General features: G+C 34.3%; 1 protein-coding gene across 1 annotated transcript; it reads left to right on the forward strand.

Annotated features, from left to right (window-relative positions):
- The first annotated feature begins 3862 nt into the window (after positions 1–3862).
- Positions 3863–11029, forward strand: LOC113065432 (sodium/bile acid cotransporter 7). Its single transcript, XM_026236665.1, has 12 exons — positions 3863–4076; positions 4869–4951; positions 5036–5172; positions 5583–5658; positions 7214–7252; positions 7353–7388; positions 7530–7613; positions 8271–8436; positions 8927–8978; positions 9202–9275; positions 9355–9500; positions 10561–11029. Exons 1-12 carry the CDS (start codon positions 3977–3979, stop codon positions 10576–10578), a joined length of 1011 nt encoding a protein of 336 aa, XP_026092450.1. The 5' UTR covers positions 3863–3976; the 3' UTR covers positions 10579–11029.
- The last annotated feature ends 3355 nt before the right edge of the window (positions 11030–14384 follow it).

Here is a 14384-nt window from a genome sequence, read left to right on the forward strand (position 1 = left end):
AACAAAGTTCTCACTTATGTATTGGCAATCCTTATTCTGTTTTACTATAGCTTTGCCATCATGCACACAGGTAGGGGTGAAGTTTGATACGCAGACACACAAATAATTTCCAGAGATTATTGCAGTTGAGGTTTGTGGTTTATTATAATACGTTGTACAAACAGATGAACATACCTTTTGGTTTCTTATCTTGTTTTCAGTTGTTTGCGTGTAGGCCTATGCTGTTTGATCTGTAATCCGTGCTCTGTAGCTTTGTTTGTGGCTCTGTTGTCTGTGGTCTGGTGAGAACTGTTTGTGCTCCCCCTACCTGTGGCTATCACTTCCTGTCACCTATGCACCCTTATATACAACCATGTGCATCTAATCACTGTCACCTGGTGTCCAAAATACTGCTATAAATATATCCAAACAAAATAAAATATTATGCAAACATAAATGGCTCCAACATCATCACTATAGCTCTTTCTTGACTGAAGAAATTAGCAATGATGCAACCATCGTCTGTTTTTACTGTTTTTGTAAGTCTCTTATGTGAGTCTCTTATGCTCACTTGTTATTTTCCTTTTAAATTAGGCTAAGTGGTTTTGGTTTTAAAGAATAAAATTTATTGTTTTTATTTCTTGTTTAAAATGCTTCCCAAATGCATTCCTCAAGTCCAACTCCGTTGCTGCCGGTAAGTTGGTTATCACAGCATCTGCAAAAAGGAAAGCTTTTTTTTTTTTTTTTTTTTTTTTTTGCTTGGATGCCTACTTAAAGACAAGTTAATTTCACGTTTGTACTTTATTCCCCGCATCAATCTACCATAGCCCACCATACAGATCATGCAAAAACACACAAGAGTCTATGGGATTGCAGCCAAAAATGCCCAACTTTACAGCAGAAAAATAATTTACAGCCTGGTTCAAAAAATTATTTTGGTCTATACAGCTGATTTTGCCCTTCATGAGAACTGTGAGGGAGTGATTAAAAAAAATAACTCATTCATTTAAATTATATTAAGTCTTAAAGTTCTGCAAAATTAAGGGCGTGGCCACTAAAGTGACAAGGTGATTGCCGCTGCTGTCAGCGCAGTCGAGCTGGGTGGGCGTGGCTTCAGCAACCAGCTCCCGCCTTTTTGCCCATTTTCGATTCGGTGTTTGTAAACACGTACAAATGCTCAAACTTTTACTCTATTACATTTTACAGTTATTCCTCTGAACACATGCGTGCTGAACCGTGGCCTTGACACTGATCACTTTCAACAAAACCTCACTTAACTAAAGTGTCAGGGTTTCTAAACATGATAACAAATAATATAGATAAATAATGAACACATATCAAAAAGGCAACACAGATACTTACAAGACCAAGTAGAAATGTCCTTTATTGTTTGCCTGCTGCTATCAACAAAACTCAAAACATAACTCTCTAACTGTCATGTCTCAGTAAGACTAATATTGCCATCTAGCGGTTGGGAATTGTAATGGCAATCTTTGGCAGTCTGAAAAAAAATCTGCAAATAAAAACATTATAGAAGACTCTAGCCAAATAAATGAGGAAGTTTAACTCTTTTACTCTGACTTGTATAGCTGACATTTCCACAAAGAGGACTGTGAATCCTTTTTTACTCTGATTAAGAGCAATATTTAAAGGATTGGGGAGAATGACAAAAGAGGCAAAATACATTAGCAAAAAATAGAAAAAAAAAAATAAAAAATGGGAAGTCACCTGTAATTGATGGGTTGAACTCTGAATCTGTTTTTTTTTTTTTTTTTTTTTTTTTTTTTTTTTTTAAAGATATCAAATAATTGTTATTGAATGTATTTATCGAATGTATACAAGAAGGATGTCTTACTCCAACAATGAAAACTGGTATAATAACTCTACTCCCCAAAACGAAAAAAAGATATAACAAATTTAGACAATTGGAAGCCTATTACGATTATAAATTATTAGCGTTAATTAATATATGCAGAGAGATTGAAAACAGTAATCGATCTCAATCTCAGTAGGATTACTATTGCCATCTAGTGGTTGGGAATTGTAATGGCATTCTTTTTGTTATTTTAAATAATATCAATAACATAGAATAATGTGTATGAATATAACATTTCAACAGCTTGTGGGATGCATGACATCATATTATCAAATGCACGTAAACTTTTAATTCAAACATTTAAATCAGCATAATTTTTGGCATAATAAATAATGCTTTATTTAAATAAGGCTGTAAAATAATTTAATAAAATATCAAATAATGCTAATTTAAATGTTTTAAAAGAAATTCCAAAATAATAATTTACTTGCATTTGATAAGAAGCTGTTTAAAGCCATTAAAGCTGCATTAAAACTGTGCGTGCAAATATATGTTATATGAGTTACATTTAAGAACATGTCTCTGAAATGCAGTGGTTTTCCAAACAGTCCCGGAGCAGCAGAACTTCCCTCATCTAACACACCAGAATCAGCTCCTCACTTCATCATAGGGACTTCCAGATCTGAAGAGGGTCAGAAAAGGTGAAGAGTAGGCCTAGTGAGAAAAAATGATGCATGTCAGATCCTCGTCATGCTCGGCAGCTTTCTTACACCATCCAAAAGCCCTTTATTTCAGACTGTATAAAAACAGGAAGCAACTTAATAACCAGCTCCGCCCATCACTTCTGTAGAGACTGCTAATGTTAGTTATCTTACTTAGATCTTGCATCCCACCTTCATTTTTGGGATTTTCTCGTTTGTTGTAAATCCCCTGCTAAACACCTCCACGAAGATTATATGTGACATTTATGTGATGAAAAACATTCTCCTGTAGTGTATTGTTTATGCTGGGCTCTGGACGGTATATACCCCTAAATCCAGAGAAGGGAATTAACTTCTTAAATCAAATCGAGCATGCAGAACTCCAATGCAACATGTGGTATCAGTTTATTGGCACAACTTTGTTTCAGAATGAAGATAATACACTGTGTTTAAACTGTATCCTAATTTTCATCTTTTCCTAAAAAGCAGCCAATGAGTTCATAGAGATGGACACTGACTCTATAGATTTGCCTCTCTCTGTCGAGGAGACCGGACCAGAACTAATCCAAAGTTCAGTCACAGAGGATGATGAGGATGATGAAGAGGAGCAGCTTGAGGGGTCAAGAAGATAAAACGATGTGCTGGACATTCAGATTTTTCTTGACTTTGTATGACACTGTTTCTGTGAAAACTTATTAAAACTATGATTGCTAAATTAATTTTCATTCTTCTATTTTTTACATATCTATCTTTAGATCTGTTTGCTCATCTCTAAATTAACAATCATAGGACGTTTGATGTCAAATAGATGTTTAGATATCTTTAAGCACTTATCAAACAAGATTAAATGTTTTCATGTTTACAAGCATGCCACGTGACTATTAAGGCAACATCAGAAAACGCTGAACTTATATGTTGTTAAATTATTGAAATATAAACTTGAAATCTCAAGGGGGGGAAATTGATCAAGCAGTCAACAACAAAAAAAAGTTTCACTTTGTTCTATAATGGTTTATTTTAAACCAAAGAACAACTAAGAGCAAGTCAATGCAAAACAAAATGTGTGGGTGCAAGAGATTAATTACTAAACGGCTAAAGTTATGTATTTCCATACGGTGTGTGCCCTGATATCAGTCATTACGGCGTGTTTAATATTCATAAGCCTTTGCTCATAAATATTAATTACAATTGTTGATGATTATAAAGTGCTTGTTAAACGCCTCTGTAGTTAATATTCATGAGCCTAGCATGTTTATATAACCTCAAATCTCAGATGCTGTAAGCGAGTAGCTTCCTAACACAGGGGGCGTGGTCTTTCGCTGAATTGTATTAATATTCATGAAGCTCTACTAGTAGTAGTACGTTCGTGTTGTCACAAAGCGCGTGCGCGCTGACTCCGGTCGTTACGGTATCGCAGATGTGTCCGGAAGAGAGCAGCTCGACGGGTCGGTTTTGGATGCTTTGGTCGGTTTGAGGGGCGATGGGTCTGATCGCTCGCGCCCGTAAAGAATGGTTTATCATCGGTATAGTGCTCGTCATCACGTGCGCCAAGCTCGCGCCGTCCGTGGGAGTGAAAGGAGGTGAGAATCAGCGGATACATTTCTGGGCAGCTAAAGTCTATAAAAACTTTAAAATCAGTCAATGCACAGGCAGTAAACATTATGGTCTGATTAACATTCGGAAATGATCAGGATGTGCACGAATATGACTGAACAAGGGAGTGATCAATGATTATTATTACATGTGCACTGATATAAAGTGTTTAGTAGTTTGTTATGCGAGATGGTGTGAGATGTCTCAATCTAAATGCATGAGTTCATGATAAGAGTTGATCCGAATATGATCACGCAGTCAGTGTTTAATCGCTGTCATTGGTGTGACAGGAGGTTGATGGGTGTTTTACTATGGTGTTTTAACTGTAGCTGTCATTTTTGTGACACGTTGCAACACCCGGATCTGAATAATCCTGTTCGGAGAGACTCTAAAACCTTTTTTTTTTTTTTTGAGTCAGTTTTTCCTTTTTATTTATACGGGAAAATATTAAGTATTGTCTCATTGAAAAATAGTTTGATAGTTTAAAACGCCTTGAAGTTTGAAGGTTATTTAGTCATAACTAGATAGATTTATAAAACATTATTTTGAGGGTACCATGATGTAAATGTGTATAATATGATACTGAATAACTACTGTGTTTATATACTATCGTATTTATATTATATACCTATGAGAAATTGAAGAAAATCACACTTAACTGGCCAAATTGCAATGCTATTGCGCTAGTGCCATGTCCCACAATATAGTAATACCATTTTATGTTTGTAATACCTCATGCTATTATTTGGCCATGATCAATAAAGTATGTTTTCTTTAAGGTCCTCTTCGGCCGGAGATCACCATCACCTATATTGCAGTATCTGTTATTTTCTTTAACAGTGGCTTGTCTTTGAAAACAGAGGTATGATGGCGCCTGTTTGGTTTTTGATTTTATAGATTTTTAAAAGATAAATAAAAAAGAATGTCTGTTTTGCTCTGTTTTCAGGAACTTGCAAGTGCATTAATGCATGTAAAGTTGCATTTCTTCGTCCAGACATTCACGCTAGTATTTTTTCCCATCGCTGTTTGGCTCCTTCTCAAAGTTCTGGTCCTAACGGCGATCAACGAATGGCTTCTCAGAGGGTGAGTGCATGTATTTCAGTCATTTTCTTGTATACAGTCACCCTCTCTACCTGTTCGCCGCTCTGCTGAATGGAGTCTCTGTCGGTAGGTTTGCGCTGAGTGTAACTGGATCTCAGAGGTCTTCGGTGTTGGCGCTTTTGGTTATTTTCCTGCAAGAGAGTCATTGTGTTCACCTGCAACCTCCACACGTCCTTTCACAAGCAGAAAAAACTTTCATGTTTTTATAACATTTCAGATTTTGAGTCACTACAGCCACGACCATTAGCTGAAATATCCTGAAATAACTCAGGTTTATTATAGTAGAGCGTTGATTGCTCTTCGCTGGAAATACAGTGGGAAACAGTGAAACAAATGCAATTTAAATGCAAAGTTATATATTATTATTTATAACTTTTCTCTCTCTCTCTCAGGTTGCAGACGGTTGCTTGTATGCCTCCTCCTGTTTCCTCTGCTGTCATCCTAACTAAAGCTGTAGGAGGAAATGAGGTAAATAATGATACATCATAAAACCTTTACAAGCAGACCTCATTATAAAATAATGATAATTTGTATAAACTATCGGAAAAAGAATAACTTTCCAGCAGAACAATAACACAATTTAGTGTATTGTATAATAAATAAAACATCCAGCACAACAACATTACAAACACATTTATCTCAGTTTTACAATTACATTCCATCACAACAAACATGACTTTACAAACAATCACATTCTAATGCAGCAATAACATCTTTACAAACAATCACTTTCCAGTACAGCAATCAAAACTTTACAAACAATCACATTCCATTACAGAAACCACAACTTTACAATCACATTCCATTACAGCAATCACATCTTTACAATCACATTCCATTACAGCAATCATATCTTTACAATCCCATTCCAATACAACAATCACAACTTTACAATCACACTTCATTACAGCAACCACAACTTTACAAACAATCACATTCCATTACAGCAATCACATCTTTACAATCACATTTCATTAAATCAATCACAACTTTACAAACACATTAATATCAAAATTCCAATCAAATTCCATCACAACAATAATAACTTTACAAATAATCATTCCACCACAACTTTACAATCACATTCATCACAACAATCACAACTTTACAAACACATTCATCTCAATTTTACCATCATTATTCCATCACAGCTTTACAAACAATCACATTCCATCACAAGAGTAACAATTTTACAAACACATTCATAAAAAAAATCACAAAACACATTTCATGAAAACAATCACAACTTTACAAATACATTCCCCTTTATGGGTAACTACTTTACAAAAGCACTCAATCACAATTATCACAACTTTGCAAATGCATTTCGTCACAATGATCATATGTGTACAAGTTTGCACCTACTGAAACATTACAAAACACTCAATCAGAACAATCAAAACTTTAAAAACACATCACAATTTTACAAACACAATTCACCACAACAGTTAAAACTTTACAAATACATTCCTCCATATGGTTAACGAAAACACTCGATCACAACTTTACAAATGCATTTCATCACAATGATCATACTTGCATGTTTCCACCTACTGCAACTTATAAAAAACACACTCCATCACAATAATCACAGCTTTACAATACATTCCTCCATGTAAGTAACAACAAAAATTGATGTCATCAAAACTTTACTTTACAAACAGATCTCACTACAAAATCATGATAACTATTATTTTCACACTTTGTTATAGAAATCATTACTTTACAACAGCACAATTACAACATTTGGTGTATAATAAGAAGTGTAACCCTAGAATTTACACAATCAACCCAGCTTTCTTCCATCACAACTTAAAAAAATTCTTAATCATAACAATCATAACTTTACAAATACATTCCACCGTAAGGATAACATGTTTCAAAAACACTCAATCACAACGATCACATCTTTACATATGTATTTCAATCACACTTTGTTACACAAATCATAACTTTACAACCATTATAATATACAGTATATTTTTATGTATTCAATGTATATATGTATTTAATTTTTTTTCAGGCTGCAGCCATTTTCAATTCTGCATTTGGGAGCTTTTTGGTAAGTCTGATAATACCGAGAGTTAAAAAAAAGGATGGTAAACAAAAAAGCTAAGAAATTAAATCATAATGTGAGACCCATTTCTCTGTCCGGTCTACAGGGGATTGTGTTCACTCCTCTTCTGCTGCTGGTGTTTGTGAGTATAATTCCTCTTTTATTTGTTATATGTCTCTTCATTGTGAATGTGCTGAACAATACGAACAGTTGTATGGGTGTGTATTTTTGTTCTGCAGTTGACTGTATAATTTTTCCCACTGTATTGTTTGTGTGTTTATAGCTGGGCTCCTCTTCTTCTGTCCCGTTCACCTCCATTTTCTCGCAGCTGTTCATGACGGTAGTCGTCCCACTCATAGTTGGACAGGTGAGTGTGTTTGTTGTTGGAGTAAATTAAAGCAATAAGCCCCAATAATCGTGCCTAAAACTCCCTTAGCTGTTATAAATTGACTGTAAACCACGGCTTCACAGGGGTTATTGCTTTTATAAAACGGTTAATCCATATACGTATATATAAAACGGAGCAAATAAAGTGTAACGATATTAATAAAAACAGTATTCTTCCACCAAACAATGAAATTCCTCATTATCAGGTGTGGTTCCAACAAAGTGGTTGCCGAGCAACACACAAATGTAAACAAAGGTGTGTGTTTGTAGAGTAATTTACAACAGCTTCGAACGTGGCTCAACCAATCAGAATCAAGGAGCAGAACATTCCGTTTTATAATATGCTCTAAATGTGTTTTGATGTTCAAATTATTTCACACAACCTGCCAAATGTCAACAAGACAGTAGTAAAATCACTTCTTATGATGATTTTGACTAATCTTTGACACAGATTGACTGCTTCCCAGAAACAATAACTAAAGTGCAATAGGAAAATCTAGAATTTGAGAAAAATCTATTCATGGATGAATAAAAATCTAAAAAAGGCATATAGTGCCTGTAAGGGGAAGGATTAGGAGTTTCTGTCTTGAAATGATTCAACAGCAGGAGTTAATATGAAGATGTTTTGTGCATGTAGGTGTGCAGGAGGTTCCTGAGGGAGTTTCTGGACCGCCGAAAGCCTCCGTTCGGGACGGTGAGCAGCGTCGTTCTGCTCATGATCATCTACACCACCTTCTGCGACACCTTCTCTAACACCAACATAGAGCTGGACCATCTGAGTCTGCTCATCGTCGTCTTCATCAGTGAGTGTGTTGTGTTCGGTGAAAGAGACATTTGACTGTATCTGCTGTAAGACTGTGAAGATATCTGTGACCCTGGAGCACAAAACCAGTCTTGAGTCTCTGGGGTATATTTGTAGCAATAGCCAAAAATACTTTGCATGGGTCAAAATGATCGATTTATGCCAGAAATCATTAGCATATGAAGTAAAGAGCGTGTTCTATGAAGATATTTTGTAAATTTCCTCTTGTAAATAAATCAAAAATAAATCAAAACAGATTTTTGATTAGTAATATGCATTGCTAAGAATTCATTTGCTGATTTTCTCCGTATTTAGATTTTTTTGCACTCTCAGAAATAGTTGCATTTCGGCCAAATATTTTCAGATCCTAACAAACCAGACATCAATGGAAAGATTATTTATTCAGCTAGTTTAAGACCCTCAGTCTTTTATAACTGGTTTATGCTCCTGGGTCATGTATCGCTAACATTGTTCATTTTTTCCATTTTCAGTATTTTCCATTCAGTTGAGCTTCATGGCCCTGATATTTTTCTTGTCTACAAGGTGAGAAACATATGTTCGCAAAAACACGTTTGTTTTCTGTCATAGCGGGTCTTTCCTTGACATCTGCTGATTTAGACATTATTAGTTAGTTTTTAAGGTTTTCCTTTAATTTTGTTCATGTTTGATCCTCACAATGTTGACGAAGCCTGATCCAGTAACTCTTTGATGTGTGACACCACATAACGTGTGTTCATCTGTCTCAATGCATGTGTGATGTTTGCAGGAAATCCTCTGGTTTCACTGCGGCCGATTCGGTAGCCATCATGTTTTGTGCGACTCATAAATCCCTCACTTTAGGTAAAACACACGCATCTGTCTGGATAAAGCAAATATGAAGCATTGCTCAAAAACTCATGTTTGCTGTGTGTTTGTGTAGGTATTCCCATGCTGAAGATCGTGTTTGAGGGTTACGAGCATCTGTCTCTGATATCAGTGCCTCTGTTGATCTATCATCCCGCTCAGATCCTGCTGGGAAGCATCTTACTGCCCTCCATTAAAACATGGATGAGCGGCAGACAGAAGGTAGTGCACGCAGCGATTTGACCAAAACCAATGAAAGTGTATAGTAAAAGCATGTACGTGCTGTGAAATATAAAGTTTGAAATAGGATATAAAGATGCAAAGTTGTTTTTGTGAATGAAGCTAATTTTTTTTACTATATCTGAACTCAAGGCCTAAAGAAAATATGATGCATTGATATACATATAGGGAATTTTTATTAAATAGGTCTCTTACAGGAAATATTTTTCAGATTTAAATTCTATGCACAATTTTTTGCACTTTATTCTTTCACTGAGCTCAGTTTGGGTCAATGCATTTCATACAGTTTTCTTTTTCTCTAATTTAAATCACTAAAATGTTTTCGTCTGCTTGCCCCTAACATAATTGCTAGAAGTTCACCTGAGATTTATAAATTAATATTTAACAACACATTTGCCTGTTCCCAGTTCTCTAATGTTAATTAATAGTCACATAACATACAGGTAAACAAATAAAACTGTTGAAAATGCATGTCTACATGTGTATATTTTCATATTTATATATGATGCATATTATATATAAAAAATAATATAAATCATATATATGATTTACAAGTGTGTAAAATGAATGTGTGTGTGTGTGTATTCATATATACATAAATAAAGAGTACACACACATTGCGTAAACAAACTTATTTTGGATGCAATTTCGATTTGATAGCATATATATATATATATATATGTATATGTGTATGTATATATGTGTATGTATATATGTGCATGTATATGTATGTATGTAACATTTTAGTTTTACAGATTTAATCAAGTAATTACAGTTTTTAATAAATGTATTCCTATTCTCTATTTTTATTATTTAAGAGAAATCCTCTTTTATCCTCTTTTTTTGTTGTTGTTGTTGGATCCTTATCATATTTTCAGCCTAAATGATGATAATTTTGTGAATTTACTAAAAAAATACATTAAGGCAGTGTGAATGAGGTTGAAAGTGTCATATCTAGAATCAAAGAAATTGGTCAAATGGGCAAAAAAAGGGGCTCAAAGTTAATCTGGTTCTGTTTTAACTCTACATTTACTCCCTTCAGACTCTAATACCTGTATGAACTACACTGTCGACTGGAAGCTGTGAAACACGTGGCTGAGCCAGAATCAACGAGACCAAACCAGACGAGACAAACGCCGATCAGGTGGAGATCAAGTGCCTTAACACGACCCCGGGACCTCAGACGATTCCATGAGCTTTTTTAAACCCAGACATGAATGTATATTTTTATTTTTATATGAAGTGTAAAATCTTTTCTTACTTCAATGGCACTCAGACTTTGTCAGATGGATTTATTTTTGTTTTTTTTAGATGAACTCCACAGGCTTTGTTCATGTTGCTTCTGGGATTTTTACAGCGGTGAAAACTGATATGTGTGATTGCACTGCTAATATCAACGATGAGAGAGTTTTTGACTCGATGTTTGTTCATTTTGATGCAGTAAAAGGTCACCATTTGACGTGTTATGTTACTCAAGACAATAAAGATTGTCAGAAATTCTGTCTAAACGAGGTTTCGTGTGCAAACTCTTTCTGATCACGTGTTTAGTCATGCTGAAAAATGACAAAACAATTGTGACTTTGACCACAAACACAACACTTTTGAATAAAATATTTTCATTAAATAGTTTTTTTAATTAAATACAGATTGAATATTTAGTTAAACCCTGATTTATCATGTTCAACATTTTCTGTTGTATCTTATTTGTGGTTTAATCTGAGCTTTCAAACTAGTATTCAGACTGAAACGTATCATCTGTAGTTATTAAACACAATCTAAGGCAAAAGCTTTCTGCTTTTTGTCGTCAAATCTAAGCAGGTTTAATACAGTGCTGTGTTTAGATTTACTTCCATTCTGTTGTTTTATTGCATGTGAAGAATACACATAACGGTTGAACAGTATTATGGTAAAGCTTAAAATGCGGTTTTACAGATTGTAGTATGAGCTTTATGATATCTTTTTCGGTTAGATTTCATGATTTAAAAAAAATATATATATTAAATGGCAGAAACGGGCTTCCATTTCCATTTGCTAGGATGTTCTGGGTGGTTACTAGGATATTTTATGTTGTTAGCTTGTCCTAACCAGAAAGTTTGCAAGTGCGTGACTGTTTCGTCACCTAACGTCCAAATAATTTCAAAAATAATATATGCATTCGTGTATTCAAATTTGACATTTATTGCAATACTCTTACTATTTTTAAAGTTATATATAATATAACTATTACTAATTTATATATAATATAAATTCTATTCTAAAATCAGACAGTTACTTGCAGAAAGAAATATTATGTCCTTAAAACCAATAAAACAAGAAAAAAATATTTTTTTATATAAAAATGATTTTACTCAGTGTATAAACATAAGCAATTTATAAACAATGTTACATTACCAATCTAATTTTAGTTTCTAGAATTGTTGCAGTTATTGTTGTATTAGCTAAAATTTGTAAAAAAAAAAAAAAAAAAAAAAAAAACACTGCCAAAAGTGTATATGTTTTGAATTTATATTATTGAATAACTATTAAATTGTATGAATAGATATGAATTATATTCATACGATGTCTTCAGGTGAACACTGACCACTCTCTGGTCCAGGATGTGCAGAAGCTGCTGATCCAGGATCCACAACATCCTCCTCCAAACACACACACACACACACACACACACACACACACAGTTTTTCTCCCATAATGGGGTCCACTGTTTTTTGCCAAATTGTGGGGTCCACCCTTTCTAGTGGATCTATGCACTTATAAAAAAATCAAGTAAGATAATGAATACTTCTTAATAACAAATGTCACTTCAAATGTTGCAAAATCCAAACAAAACTTGTGGGGTTCTGGTTTAAACATTTAGTACTTTGTGAGGTCCGCTTTCACAGATACACATACATTTCTAGTTTTTACATCTTAGCAGGGACAAAATTACTAATTTGTAACCATTTACATTGTTTGGCTTTTAATATAATATGAAACATTTAGGGATGCACCGATATCGGTATCGGGCCGATACTGAGCTCCTGTACTCGCACTCGCTAAATGCTCCGATACCAAACACTGAGATCACACAGCATATGATAAGAGCCATATTCAGACAAAGAAACACTGAAAACAGACAGCAGAATGGAGTTATTAGAGATTAAAGTTGTCTACGTGGGATATTTAAACAATTAATAGAACAAAAAAATTCAGTATTAATGCCTGTATAACATTGTCAAGTCTCTCAAGTTCTGGTCAGATTTTATTACACTCTTCTAAACTGCAGAGAATAAACTGTTATTCGCTTGTTAAGTCTGACGTCACGCAGCAGCGCTTCCGCGACCAAAAAATCTATCAGTTACCACGAGAAAACAACAAAAGGTGCGAATATAAACTCACAATGTGATAGAATTGAAGGTATTCGAATGAATTTTGGTTTGACTGTACATATTTAATCAAGTTAACCAGCCAAATTTATATATACTCTTTTGGTTTCTGTACATAAGATTTAAAAATTGTATTAATGCAATTAAAAAAAATATATATCATTATCGGTAACTGGTATCGGCAAGTACCAGAAATAAAAGTATCGGTATCGGGAGAGTACTGGAAAAGTGGTATCAGTGCATCCCTAAAAATAATAAAAATATAAACCTGTATATTTCATAATTCATATCCTCTAAATGAATCGGTTCACAAACCTATTAGGTTAGTTAGAATTAAAATAAAAAAGATCTGAACAAAATATCATGAAGTAAAAGACATGGCAATGACATCTAAAAAGAAAAAAATACCTCTAGCTCAACAGTCTTTTCTAAATCAATGGGTCCCCAAAATACGGTCTCACCTGAACTACTTCAGCCTACACAACACTTACTGAACTTTGTCTGCACTGTACTGATAATGGAGTGGACTCCACTAATGTTTCTGCAGGGATCTGGCGGGTCCCTGGTTCGTTTTCTCCATTTCTACTCCAGTTTTGTGTTCTTAGCCAGTCAGATATTACTTTTTTAAGAGGGCCTAAAATATCATTAATTCCTTCAAAATAGCACTGCAGAAATAATGACTTTGTTTCAACATTTTTTCCTTCTGGTGGATGCTGGGAGAAATATTTTACACACACACACACACACACAACACACACACACTAAAAACCAACAACAAAAACAACATGATAATGTCCTCAATGAGCATGTATTTGGTAATACACAATGAGCAGTTCCATACAAAAAGAAACATGCTCCAACTCAAGCATCACAATGCAAGTAAACAGCTTTTTTCCTTGGTATAAACTTGAGGAATTTGAACATACAAAGATTTGCATGGTCTACAATGTTTTCTCTTTTAATTGTAAGGTAGCAGAGAGAATTTTAAAAGGTTAGTTCACCTAAAAATGAGCATTGTCAGTTACTCACACTCAACACATTCTAAAACCATAAGAAATGTCTTTATCTTCAGAATACAAATGATGATGTTTAAATGAAACCTGACAGTGTTCAGTCTTTCCGTTGAAAAACTGTTCATTCTAATCTTTAAAGCTTCAAAACATGCATAAAGTAGAAGATATCCACATGACTCCAGAGGTTTAATCCCAATGTTAAGGAATATTGTGAATTCTCTTGTTATGGTCCTGGAATAAAAGCTTATTTAAATGAAGTAAAGATATTTTGTCATAGACCTTTTTAGCACATACAAAGCATTCACATCACTTTATAATATTGGGATTAAACCACATTAATTACTTCAATGTTGAATAATTGTGAAAGTTTAGGATGGACTGATTTTGAGCAGAGGGACAGAAATCTCTAAGGTTTCACTTAAAATATCTTCATTTGTGTTTTGACGATGAACAAATTTCTTATGGGTTTGAATGACTAAAAGTTTATT

This window comes from Carassius auratus, chromosome 48 (genome assembly GCF_003368295.1).
Source record: "Carassius auratus strain Wakin chromosome 48, ASM336829v1, whole genome shotgun sequence".
NCBI lineage: Eukaryota > Metazoa > Chordata > Actinopteri > Cypriniformes > Cyprinidae > Carassius > Carassius auratus.

Excerpts from the sequence above, each read along its gene's own strand:
- LOC113065432 (XM_026236665.1), top strand. The coding sequence starts at position 3,977 with ATGGGTCTGATCGCTCGCGCCCGTAAAGAATGGTTTATCATCGGTATA. Across the intron at positions 7,253-7,352 it reads CTGCATTTGGGAGCTTTTTG|GGGATTGTGTTCACTCCTCT; the intron begins GTAAGTCTGATA and ends TCCGGTCTACAG. Across the intron at positions 7,614-8,270 it reads TCCCACTCATAGTTGGACAG|GTGTGCAGGAGGTTCCTGAG; the intron begins GTGAGTGTGTTT and ends TTGTGCATGTAG.